Source organism: Larimichthys crocea, chromosome II (assembly GCF_000972845.2).
Source record: "Larimichthys crocea isolate SSNF chromosome II, L_crocea_2.0, whole genome shotgun sequence".
Taxonomy (NCBI): domain Eukaryota; kingdom Metazoa; phylum Chordata; class Actinopteri; family Sciaenidae; genus Larimichthys; species Larimichthys crocea.
Window position 1 is genome coordinate 8,741,572 of NC_040012.1, and position 12,952 is coordinate 8,754,523.

At 40.5% G+C, this 12,952-nt stretch overlaps 1 protein-coding gene across 1 annotated transcript; it reads right to left on the minus strand.

The window, feature by feature from the left end:
* Nucleotides 1–2,262: 2,262 nt before the first annotated feature.
* rabggtb (Rab geranylgeranyltransferase subunit beta) lies at nucleotides 2,263–9,213 on the minus strand. Its single transcript, XM_010755276.3, has 9 exons — nucleotides 9,100–9,213; nucleotides 8,638–8,745; nucleotides 6,544–6,741; nucleotides 6,136–6,241; nucleotides 5,923–5,975; nucleotides 5,725–5,835; nucleotides 5,177–5,302; nucleotides 4,305–4,454; nucleotides 2,263–3,952 (listed from the first exon to the last, which is right to left on the minus strand). Exons 1-9 carry the CDS (start codon nucleotides 9,100–9,102, stop codon nucleotides 3,812–3,814), a joined length of 996 nt encoding a protein of 331 aa, XP_010753578.1. The 5' UTR covers nucleotides 9,103–9,213; the 3' UTR covers nucleotides 2,263–3,811.
* Nucleotides 9,214–12,952: the final 3,739 nt, after the last annotated feature.

The following is a 12,952-nucleotide window of genomic DNA, read 5'->3' on the forward strand; positions in this document are numbered from 1 at the left end:
ATGCATTACTAAATGGACCTACCAGGTACACACCTAGAGTTGCTGTATAAAGTTATTATTAACAACCAAAAAGAAGTATGATGCAAAGTGACCACAAATAAATGCAAAACAACTACAAACATACAAAATAATGAGACAGAGAACAACTTCAATGAGATGTGAAACAACTACTGCCACAATATGACTACAAAGAGACACAAGGCAACCTCAGAGAGACTCTAGAGACTAGAGAGACTTTAAAAAGACTGCAAAGACATTCAAACAACAAGATGCAAACAACTACAAAGAGATGTGAAACTACAACTGGTACAATACAACTACAAAGAGACACAAGACACTACAGAGACAGATAGAATCACTACAAAGAGACAAAACAACTACAAAGAGAGGCAAAACAAGAACCGACAGAATACGACTACAAAGAGACACACAACAACTACAATGCTGCATGACAAGCGCAAAGAGAGAAATACTACAAAGATCCATGACAACCTCAAAGAAATGCAAACAATTACAAAGACATACAAACAACTGAAAGAGATGTGAAACAACTACTGCCACAATATGACTACAAAGAGACAGAAAAATAAGCATCTTTATGAAGTGACTGTTAACATTCCTTGTTGTAAAGTTAATTAAACAACTAAAAACATCAAATAAAAGTAAAAAAAAAATATATATATATATATATATATATATACCATTCAGGGATTAAAAATGGCCACAAAGAGAAAAACAACACATTCTTACCAGTCTTATTACTATTTTTAAACCGTCCCCTGAGCGTGAATACAGAAGCGCATCAGAATATTAACACGAACGGCTTCTCCCACTATCATGACGCAGTAATTAGTGCATGGAGATAATAAGGTTCCACATATTGTTATCACTTGATCATTTGTGTGACGTTTTATTAAAGCCATTGTTCCAGGTAAAGTGTCATTTTCTTATCAGGCTGTACGTTGCAGGGGAAGTCTTTATCTTTATTACATGGAGGGAAACAGGTAGGAGTGAATTACCTGCCACTAATTACTCAGGCAGAGTAAATCAATCTTTACACCGCTCCATTATTACAGTCTGTCACTGCTATGAAACATAATATCTCATACAGCATGAGTTGTGGCATTTCTAGTGTGCTGGTCTTATTACTACAGCCTCCCTGCAATTAATCAGTACAGATGTGATGTGCATGAGAAAATACATAAAGTGTTTCTACTAACAAGTAATCCATAGTTAGACTTTCCTCACAGCTTTGTCCATCTCACTGTGTGAGTTTTAAATACGAGACAGTTATTGAATGATTTCAGAGACTTGCAATTAAAAGTTTGCATCAATCACTAACAACACATAATTTGGGCATTTTTTTAACAGGATCCTTGTTGATACTTTATATAGTTTGCGTCAACATGAATGTATTTTGAATGGTAAGGCTGCCACCTAGTGGCATCTACAGAGCCCCTACATTACACTTCTGTATCTGTACATTTGAAATTATGATCAATATTACTTTTATCCTTCTGTATCTGTACATTTGAAATTATGATCAATATTACTTTTATCCCTTATATAGCCTTCCTGCATATGTGAGTAAGTATAAAGAAAGAAGTATATAAAGAAGTCCAAGTCAATTTCCTTCATAATCACAGCGACAGACTGATATCAAGTTTTATTAAAGAACTGCATCAAAGATTATTCAAACATGTTTTAATCCAATTTTATTTATATAGTGCTAAATCATAACAGAAGTTATCTATATTTTCCATATAGAACAGATCCAGATAGAACAGTGACCTGTTTAAGGTGGTACGGTAATAAGGTGGTTACACAACAGGATAAAGACAAAGACAAACAACAGAGACATTATGAATGAACACAATCAGGGTAATTAGGAGGAGATGTGAATAGATTCATCAGCTAATAAGTGGCCTACAATTACTGTATGTGGCAGGTCCCAGGTCCAGGACTGGGTCCAAGGCACAGGTCCATCCATCCATTATCGGTAACCACTTAATCCTCATCAGGCTCACCGGGGGGCTGGAGCCTATCCCAGCTGACTTTGGGCAAGAAGCAGCGAGGACAAGTCGCCAGTTCATCGAGAAAAACAACCACCGACACACACATTCACACCTACGGGCAATTTTAAGTCATCACTTCACCTGTTAAGTGGATGTCTGAACTGAGTTAGACTAGATGACTTACACAGTGAGACTTAGTGTTTGTAAAATGCTCCTTTAAAGTCCTCAAGTGCAAAAACAAACTCGGTCACGGTTGAAGGGAAACATTTATTGCCAACCAAGATAACAAATAAGTTACATTAATATACACACATGGAGCTGTGCAACAGCTTATGTGGATTCGAGCTGCCCACGCAACACGAAGACGAGACTGTGTGGATTGACGAGTCGTCGAAGATGCAGTTAGAGTTTTTAGATTTTAGTCTTTAAGCTGCACAACTCTGAGAAATGTGATTTAAACCCTATGAGCACAACAAAGACATTTAGGTAATGACTGCATTCATTTTGCATAACAATGTCAATTAATACATTTAGGAGTTATCAGTCACTTGAACTGGCTGCAGATCTAATGAGTTGACATGATTTATTTACCTTCTGTAACAATCTAAACACTGAACAGTTACCTGACAACGGATGAAATGTGTCGAGTAAGACAAGAAGAGTGCAGAGTTTTACCCAAAGATTTAAAAGAGAAAAAAAAGCTGAAAATCATCAAAACATAAGACTGAAAATATTTCATTTCACACACAGTGTGTTTGCCCACAGCTGCATAACAAAGCTGGACTAAGTAACATGGATTTAAATAAATCGTGTAACTGAGACTGTGGATAAGACGTTAAATATACTTGGCAAGAGACGACGGCACTGCAATGTGTTTTACCTCTGGGTGTCTCCAGTCACAAACATAAAACTGCCCCTTCCTCCTGCCTAAAATATTTCCCATCTTATATTATATTATATTGCATCTCCAGTTGTGAGGCCCGTTAGAACAAACAGCGTTGGTAAGATTGCTGGAGTGTAAACAGATCGAGGGCAGTCTGCCCTTTACGTGCTCTTACTTTTCAAACACGGAAGTTATTTTATTTCGAACAGTCGGTGCGTGAAGTTGGCAGCACCCTCCAACAAACAGAGAAAAACAAACCAAATGACTGACAAAGAGTCAAAGTGTCTTCTGCCCCCAAAACATATCGCAGAGCAAACTTGATCATGCGTGTCTGTTCCACACAATAATCCTTCTTGTTTCAAGCTCAAGTGCACAAAGCTGTCAAGCACATGAAGCCCATCAGCGCCTCTGTCCAGTAATTAGCTACAGTGATAAATTCCTTGGCTTGTTGACAAGCTCGAAAGGTGACGAGAGACAAGACAGAGAGAGGAAACAGACTTCTGTGACAGTTTCATGCGCTGTTACACGGTTTCATGTTTTTTCCTGACATGGTGTCAGAAAGTTCAGGAATGTTTAATGATTTCTAGCTTTTAGCGGTGATGGTTACACGTCAAAACATCTTTCTCAAACCGTTCTCTCGCATTGAAACCAACATAAGTGACTTGATAACATATTGAGTGCTTGAGGGTTTAAAGACACGAAGCCTCAGACTACTTGTCCTTAGTGAGCAGAGATCAAAACCTGCGTCTAAAAATGTGTCTGTAGACCTCAGCTAACACTACAATGTGCGGTGGTCCTCGCTCTCTGCTCCCAGCATCCAGCCGTGGTGGTGATGGCGGTCATGGTGTGGCTGGATGGTGCTCAGCAGGGCAGCTGTGTCTGTGTGTGATGTGGGACGACGGATGTCAGAGGGCTAGCTGAGGAGGTCGGGCTGCACGTCGACCCTCTTCAGGACATCCTCGGGCATGCACAGGACAGGATTCACCGGCTTGATCTGTTCGTCTCCGAGAAGGGAGAGACCTGCGATCCCGAACAGAGTGTGGAAAGGATCCACCTGGACAGGGGTAGTGAGGAGAGTTGAGAAAGCTTAAGAGTCAGTGTGCATCATGGGGAAGGCGTCAAATGTTGTGCGATGAGGACTGAAAGCAGCAGACATATACTACAGGAGCCTTGAGAATAACCCAGGTCCAGAATCAGACTAAAAGCACTCACATCCATGAGATTTAATCATCATCAAGATATTGTTCCTTTAAGAGGTTTCTCTGTGTACTGGACAACTGCAAGTTTATCCCACCCAGAGACTAAAGGACAGGACCACTGAGGCTTGCGTAAGATGAAACAGGAGATTTATGATCTGATCTGTTTCTCCTGCAGCGTGCAGGAGTTAGTTTTGTTTGACAGCTCACCATGTCTCCTGGTCTATCGGCGAAACCTCCGGTCTCCTCGTCTTGACAGGCCAGAATAAACGTTCGTAGCTTGGCCTTGTCGATCCAGTGAATCCTGCCGATGATTTTCAAAGACGCCAAAACCCACCATGAGTAGCACACATCCGGAAGCTGGATGAAAGATTAAAAAACAGAGCATTTATGCAACTACATCTATTTAAAGTGGTGTCATTTGAGGTACAATATTTAGCTGTAGAAAGAAAAGCACGTTCTTTGACATTTAGTTTAACTGATATTTTACAATTTATCAAATAATAATGTGAAAGTTGTCTCTCTTATCGATGAGCCGACAGAGAATTATCACCTGAATCTGCAGCTCTGCTCAGCTCTGTGCAGTCTTATAGTGAGTTCCAGCTCATCGTTTAGCTGTCTGGTTCTGGTTTGCTGTTCTCAAAGTGTTTTCAGCTGTAGCAAACAGCTGTTTTCAGAGAAAAAACTGCTCTAAAAAAACCCACTGAACAATGCTTAACACCAAACAGACGCAGCCAGGGACTGGCTGGAGAACACAGTGGAGCATTTAGCAGCTGAGGAGCCAGATACTTTTCTGAAAATGAGTGAATACTGGACGAAACACATCATCGGGTGGCCAAAAACACGACTCTAAATGAACAATAACGTTGCTGGACGTGTATAAAAGCGGTTTTGCTGTCATTTGTTCAGTCTGATGAACAGCTGTGTGGACTGTGAACACAACAAACACAAGGAACAGGTTCTGTTCAATATAACTGCTGATGATAAAAACACACCACGGATGTGTGTGCCAATGAAGGAATCAGTCGGTCCCCATAAAAGTCAAACAACGACATTGTTGCATTTCATTTTAAACGGCAAACCTTCTCCGGCCGTCCATTCAGACCTCCGGACGGGAGCTGCCTCTCGCAGAGCCACCAGCCGAGCAGGTCAGCGTTGATCTGGTGCAGCTGACCGGTGAGCGACAAGAAGCCGGTGCAGCAGTAAATCTGACAGAGAGAAGGGAAAAGAAAATCTGAGAGTTTATATATGCGATGGATTTTAAACACACCCTATTAGCATCCATTGACAACTTCTCAGTTATTAGTCCGACTCCCTCCCACGAGACCGGCCTGCAGCCTAACATTTATGATCTGTGAATAATAGTTTACCTGTTTGATAACTTTCATGCGTAAAGTTTAAAGGTGCAGTGTGTAAGATTTAGTGATATCTCAAGGTGTATCTGCTAATTGCAAACACAGTATTTGATATAAAAGACTCATTCTAAGGTAACGAAGATGATTATAAACTAATGAAAAAAAAAATTATATTCCATTTAGTCCTAAAGTCCCCTAAATCTGAACCTTTAAACCTTCAGGTGTTTTTGGAGGGGTTTTTGTCATGCACTATATAAGTTCATCAGTGGACTCACCTGACCAGCATGAGACTCTGAACCAGGTCTGCATCCAAAACCTCCATCGAAGTTCATACAGGACAAGACGAACTCTACGGCTTTGTCAACATTTATTGTGTCCATCTTGCCCTTAGAAGGAGAAGAGGACCGAAAGTCATCTTCAAGTATTACTGCGTTAATTACAAAGTGTTAAAGTGCACGTGATGATAGACTTACCAGTAATGCAAGTGTAGCAACAGCGCAGAAGGAAAACCTTGTGTCTATTTCTCCTGTAAAGACAAAGAACTGTAATTATGACAATTTAATATTAAATTTAAACCAACTACAATTCAAATAAATGAGAACTACTAGTTTCTGTTGTAATCCCTCCATGACGAGTATTACAGTTGTATATCTGAACAAATATATTTCAAAATAAATCTTGCTCACCCCATTTGTCTCCTGCAAATGAGCCGTCTTCCTGCTGCAGCCCTTTAATGTATTCCACCACTTTGTCCACATCAAGCGCGTCCACACTGTCATATAAGCATAGAATCTGAGGCGGAGATAAAGAGGATGAAGAATTAAAAGTCAAAAACACAAGAGTTTTGTTGAATAAAGTTTTTCCGAGTTGAATAAAAATTAATCACATTAATCACAAAGATCCTTTAGGAGTAAACGTTTTAAGAATACAAGTAATGACGCAGCTCAAGAGAGCGAAATAAACCGGATTAACCAGTGCTAGAAAATGACATCAAAGTGTTGTCCTTCTACTTGACAACAAATCCAACCTCTCAGAACATTAATGTTGCTAGAAAACAAGATTAAGTCTGTCAAGTCTCAAGCCTGAGGACTCACCTGGACGGCGCTTAGAGTGTAGAGCAGATGGGGGTCGTGTCCGATGCTTGCACTGATGCCTCCACACTCGTGCTGACAGGCTTTGATGAAGTCTATGATCTCCTGTCGATTCATCCGGGGCAGCTGACCCATCAGGTCCATCACCGTCAGGCCCCAGTAGATACCGCTCATCCTCAGGTATTCTGACAGCGTGTACTCCTGAGGCAACACAACCGAGACATGGATGATCACGACACCAGATCCTGCCTATTACGCAGCCCATACAAAAGGGCATTACCACCACTGAGGTGCCCTACTACTCAGCGGCCAGCAGATCAGACTGCAGTTGTACCGGCCAACTTCCAGGTGTGACTGTGTGAATGCAAACAAGAAAAGAGAGCGTTGCTCTCAGTCAAATTCCCAACTGAATAAATAAAGGTGGGGGGAAAAAAACTAAACAAACAAGTTTGTGGATTCTGCATAAAATCTGAACTTTATATAACGAACACAGCAAAAGCTTTAGTGCTTTAGGTAGCAATAAAGAAACGGTGCTTTTCAAGTTTGCTGACCAGAGAAACGAGCATATTATTTTATGTCTGAAACTGAAATTACACCATAAATATAATGAGACATATTTGGCTCCCTGAAGCAGATGAGCATAGCAGCACATCATGAAAAGAAGAACAAAAAAAAAAAAGCAATATAATCAAATTTATTTCAGTGCGTGTGTATACTTAAAGACACTTTGTCTACGAAATGTTAGAGACTGATGTCCATCCATTTTCTGTGACCACTTCTCCTCATCAGGGTCACGGGGTGGTGGAGCCGAACCCAGCTGACTTAGGGCGAGAGGCGGGGTACACTGACTGTGGACAGGCTGCCAGTTCATCACAGGACACAAACAAACATTCACACTGACACCTACGGGTGATTTAGGGTCACCAATTAACTTGTTAAGTGTCTTTGAACTGTGGTAGGAAGCCGGAGTACCCAGAAAAAAAAACAATGCAGACACGAGGACAACATGCTCCCCAACTGGGGTTCAAACCAGGAACCTTCTTGCTGTGACCACAGCACCACCGTGCCATCCTAGGTGGATGAATAGAACAGAACAGAAACTTTACTGACACCTCGAGGGGAGATGGTGGAGTGATGGGCAGCCACACAACGGTGACCTAGGAGTAGTTAGTGGTTCGGTACCTTGCTCAAGGGCACCTAAGGTGGCAGTAGCTCAGTCCATAGGGACTTGGCTTGGGAACCTGGAGGGTGGCTGGTTCAAGTCCAGCATGGACCAAAAATATGGAAGGTGGACTGGTTGCTGGAGAGGTGCCAGTTCACCTCCTGGGCACTGCCGCCCTTGAGCAAGGCACCGATCCCTCCCAAACTGCTCGCAGGGCGCTCCTCAGGGGGGCTGCCCATCACTCCACCATCTCTCTCCTCTTTACGAGCTCTTTGTACTGCATGTGTGTGTGTTCTGGCTTAAAATGCATGTAAATAAAACAGTGAAAAAATAATTTCCCCGTTGAGGGATTAATAAAGTATCTCTTCTTCAGTGCCCAGGAAGTGAACTGGCACCTTTCCCACTACCAGTCCATATTTTAGTCCAAGCCGAATCCCTACAGACTGAGCTAAAGCCGCCAGTAAAAATGAAATATAAAACATAAACATATGAGAGTATTCTGGGGTGTTGATAGATCATCCGCCCCCATGTGCGAAGGCTCGGTCCTTGCTGCAGCGGCCCAGGGTTCAAATCCGACCTGTGGCTCTTTGTTGCATGTCTCTCTCTCTCTCTCTCTCTCTCCACATCCCTGTCACTCCTTCAGCTGTCTCTATCAAAATAAAAGCTTGAAAAAGGGCAAATAAAATCCACATTATTCTGGCACCTGGCTGCAGGGAGTTGATCCAGGTGATGATGGCTCACAGTGGTTGGATGGGGATGAGTTTCAGACTTTGTACAGACCAGACAAGGACCAGACTTTGTCTGTCTGTGTTCTGTCTAAATCTCCTTGTATATACCGCACCATTAAGTTTCTCCTCCAACTCAAACAAAAAGGAAACAGCCCCAGAGCAAAAGTACACACACAGAGTGACGCATCCAAACGACACGTTACTCACATAATCGTCCTTTTTGGAGCCGTAGGCAGCGATGTAGTCTGCGTGTTTGTCCAGCAGCAGCGCGCCGGGAGCGTCAGGCTTAATGATGACATCTTTCACCTGGGTACCCTGAAAACACACCAAAACATTAAAAACACTCAGTCTAACTGACTTCTTTCAAGCGTGCCAGGGGAACAACACCCGTCTCTTCGCTGTCAGACGTGAATTCACTCATATAATGAAGCTAAATGACCGGATGTGGAAATCTAGAAACGAGTTGTTGTTATCGAGGAGGCTACATGCTAACGCCGATGCTAGCCCCGTTTTAAACCTCTTTACTCGCCGCTTTCACGGATTAACGGTCAACCTGAGGACAGATCCGGACAGAGAGCAGTCAAGCGGACATTTCTATCCACCTGGGCTGTCATGTTATCTTGAATTAAACGCGTTAAGATGTGACAATTACAACATAACGCCGGTTACCATTCTGCATGTTCAGCTACTTCTTCTTCTTCTTCTTCTTCGTGTGTTTTTTTTACGGCGGTTGACGCATTAGCGCCACCTGTTGCTTTGGAGTGAGGACACAGACTGAACAACACCAATAAACTCTGATTAAAATACAAATCAAATGTTGCTCAGTGTCTTCAGAATAAGGCACGTAATATAAGACATGTAATATAATATTTGAACTATGTTTTGATGCATGTATAATCGCCTAAAAACAAGTTTTTATAACTTAAAAATAATTGTTCCGCCCTGCGTTTCTGTTTTGCCGACGTAATATACAGTCTTAGTTGATTTATCTGTGATTTATATGAATGTAAATCGGTGCAACTTTATGTTTATTGTGGTAAAAAAAAGACACAAAAGACGTTACATTTTGTAATGTTACATTTCTGTTGTTTGTTTACAGTCTCACAGAAAAAGAATGCATGGAAGAACTGTGAAATAAAACTGAGGAAGAAGAAAAACAGAAAACCTTAATCCTCAAAGAGACTGTGAAACAAACACACTGTGACACAACAGACACAACATAACTCACATCAAAAATAAAGGTGCAAAGTGCTCAAGTGCCAAGTGTGGTTGGAAATGCTTTAGAGAAGCGATGAAAACAGAATAAAAAGAACATTTCTTCTCACATCAGTGAAAAATGACATGTTGACATGTCAGACAGTTTCAACATTGACATCTCTCAAGCTCTTTAGGTTTTAGAAGATAAATTGAGCTATTGTGCAGTGAACATCTTCTTACATGCTTATTAACTATTAAAATTGTGACATGCTTGACTCTGTTTATTCTTAACTGCTGACATTTATTGCATCTAACATGCTGCTGTTTTGTTTTTCATACCTGACAGCCTCCCTGCTCTTCACTTCACTGTCAGCCTGAATTGTACACTGCAGGAGTTGTGGATGGTGGATAAATAAATTGCTAAAAATGACCCAGACTGTTGCCAGTTTGTACAATTTCTGAGTGTTATCGTAATCTCCCCTCTTTAACTCAGGCAAAACAACAGCATGCTCCTCCATGCCCTCCAGCTCTCTATGTCATGCGGTATGTTTTTATCTGGTCACTGCCTGAGGGGTTTACTGTGACTGACTGGCAGGAGCTCAGAAGCTCTGTTAAAAAAATTTTTTTTGCAAAATACTAAAAATAATTCCTGTTTAGTCTCGTCATTCATATTTATGAGCAGTCGAGAAAACTGAGAAAAATACATTAACAATATAGAAGTTAGGGTATGCAAACAGCTCCAGCACATGTCGATGATGAGAGAGGATCTCTCACTTGATGTCCACTGAAACAAAACACATTATAGCACATTACTGCAAAAACACATTCAAAGTGTCTTTCAAACACTCAAGTTCAGATGAAAATAAGAAAAAAATATATTTCATATTGTGCGACTACTCTCTCAATGCAGACGATAACAGTTATATAATAATAATATAAAAATAACACTGTAGCACTCCTATGGAAGCAGTGATGGACACAATGAAGATACACCTATTAAGTTTAAAGGTCCAGTGTGTAGCATTTAGTGGCATCTAGCAGTGAAGTTGCATCCAAATGAATTATCTCCCATGCCTCACCTCTCCTCTCCTTCCATGCATGTAGGAAAAACATTTAGAGCAAAAGACCACATCTAGATCTGTGTTTAGTTTTGTCTGCTCAGGGCTACTGTAGAAAAATGGCGGACTCTATGTAAGAGGACCCACTCTCTCTGCAGATATAAAGGGCTCATTTTAAGGCAAAGAAACCACAATGATCCTTATTTTCAGGTGATTATACACTAATGAAGACATAATAATGAACATTATATTCAGTTCCTTCCAGTAGAGCCCCCTAAATCTTCCACACTGAACCTTCAATCGATAAAAACAACAGCTGTTTTTGCAGACAACACTTCCCAAATTTTGCTGAGAAGGTGTGTCACTAACTTAAGACCCCCTAGTTCAATATATAACAAGGTGCACAGAAAAACAGACACTGTCACTCGCTGACTGTGGTGTTTGGAAGGGAGGATGCTGTCTAAGGTGCGGGCTATCTTGGACTATGACTCCCACCCACTCCATAAGATGCTGGACAGACTCAGGAGCACCTTCAGCCAGAGACTGCTGGCACCAAGATGCTCCACAGAGAGACACAACAAGTCTTTCCTACCTGTGAGCATCAGCCTCAGTCTGTACGCCAGCGTGAAGCGCAATGCTGACCTCTACAGTCAATGACACTTACTGCCAACTAATTCTACTCATCAGAGATGGTTGAAGCTTCAGTATGTAGGATGATTTACTGGCAGAAATGGGATTTAATATACATAAACGATGTTTTCAGTAATATATAAACATATTATATAACAAATCATTGTGTTTTTATTACCTTAGAATTAGTCTTTTTATCTACATATGCTGTGGGTTGCCAACTATGTTGCCAATGTAGAAGGAAAAAAAGTAGTAGTAGAAGAAGAAGTGTTTTGTGTTTTGTTAGAAGTTTGAGAAATTAATAAAATGTTATGGAGTATCTTTGTTATTGCCAACACCTGAGGAGCATGAATGAACTAAAACTGTAAACAAAAACACTTTTTTATTTATTTATTTATTATTATTATTATTATTATTATTATTATTATTATAAACACTAATATTTTTCTACAAGGCAATCAGACTCTTCAACTTATTATATTTAATAATAATAATAATAATAAAAATAAAATAATATAATAATAATAATAATAATAAAATATAATAATATATAATAAGCAGGCCTGTTGGAAGTACTGCCACTAACGCTGAGATGACCCATTTTTCTTGTCAAACACGTTTGGTTGTTCTGTTGACCCCGTGTTAACCTACATATGACAAATAAACTGAAAACTAAACTAACCTGTTCCCACAGATGGATGTGAAGGTTAACCACATACACTGGTGGGGGTGGACATTTATTGGATTTATATTGCATAATTTGTTTTGCCACAAAAAGAAAATATCAATTCAGTTAAGAAGGCGTCTCATGCGTTATTACCTGTTTTGCCTACCTGTCTGAAGAGCCGTGTCAACATGTGGTGTATATGCCTGAATAAATATGTGACTAACACAAACAAATATGACTTAAAATAAGTCACCACCCTCAGGAAAACACTGCTTAATAAATATTTACATTGAGCCACCGTCAGGTTTTCCACCCTTTCAGTAACAACTTAACCCTGCTGTAAAATAATTTAAGTTAACCATCATACATGAAATCTTATGTGATGACTTATGTTATGACTTATGCGCAGGCTGTCTGCTTCACAAAATGGTATTACTGTGGCTCAGTCAGGTTTTAATCCAGATTGTGGAGCCACTAGTGCTCAAGTTTGTATGTAGGTGTGGGTGTGGTAGTTGTAGCCTTTTTGATACAAAATTGCATATGTGTTACTATGTATCTACTTTTATCTTTTTAGATTGTATTATTGCATTGGAACTTTTTAATGAGTGTCCTTAATAAAGCTACAATATCAGTAACAACTTATCGTCAGGGTCGTGGGAGGCTGGAGCCTATCCCAGCTGACTTAGGGTGAGAGGGCGGATACACCCTGGACAAGTCACCAGTCAACCTACATGTCTTTGGACTGTGAGAGAAAGCCGGAGTACCCACAGAGAACCCACGCAGACATGGGGAGAACATGCAAACTCCACACAGAAAGGCCCCAGCCGAGGTTTGGACTAGGAACCTTCTTGCTGTGAGGCAACAGTGCTAATCACTGCATTGCAAAGTTAGACTAATAAAATATTTTACATATTAATATACTGCTGTACAATCCCAATAAAACAAAGTTTTGATGCTGTATGAATATCAG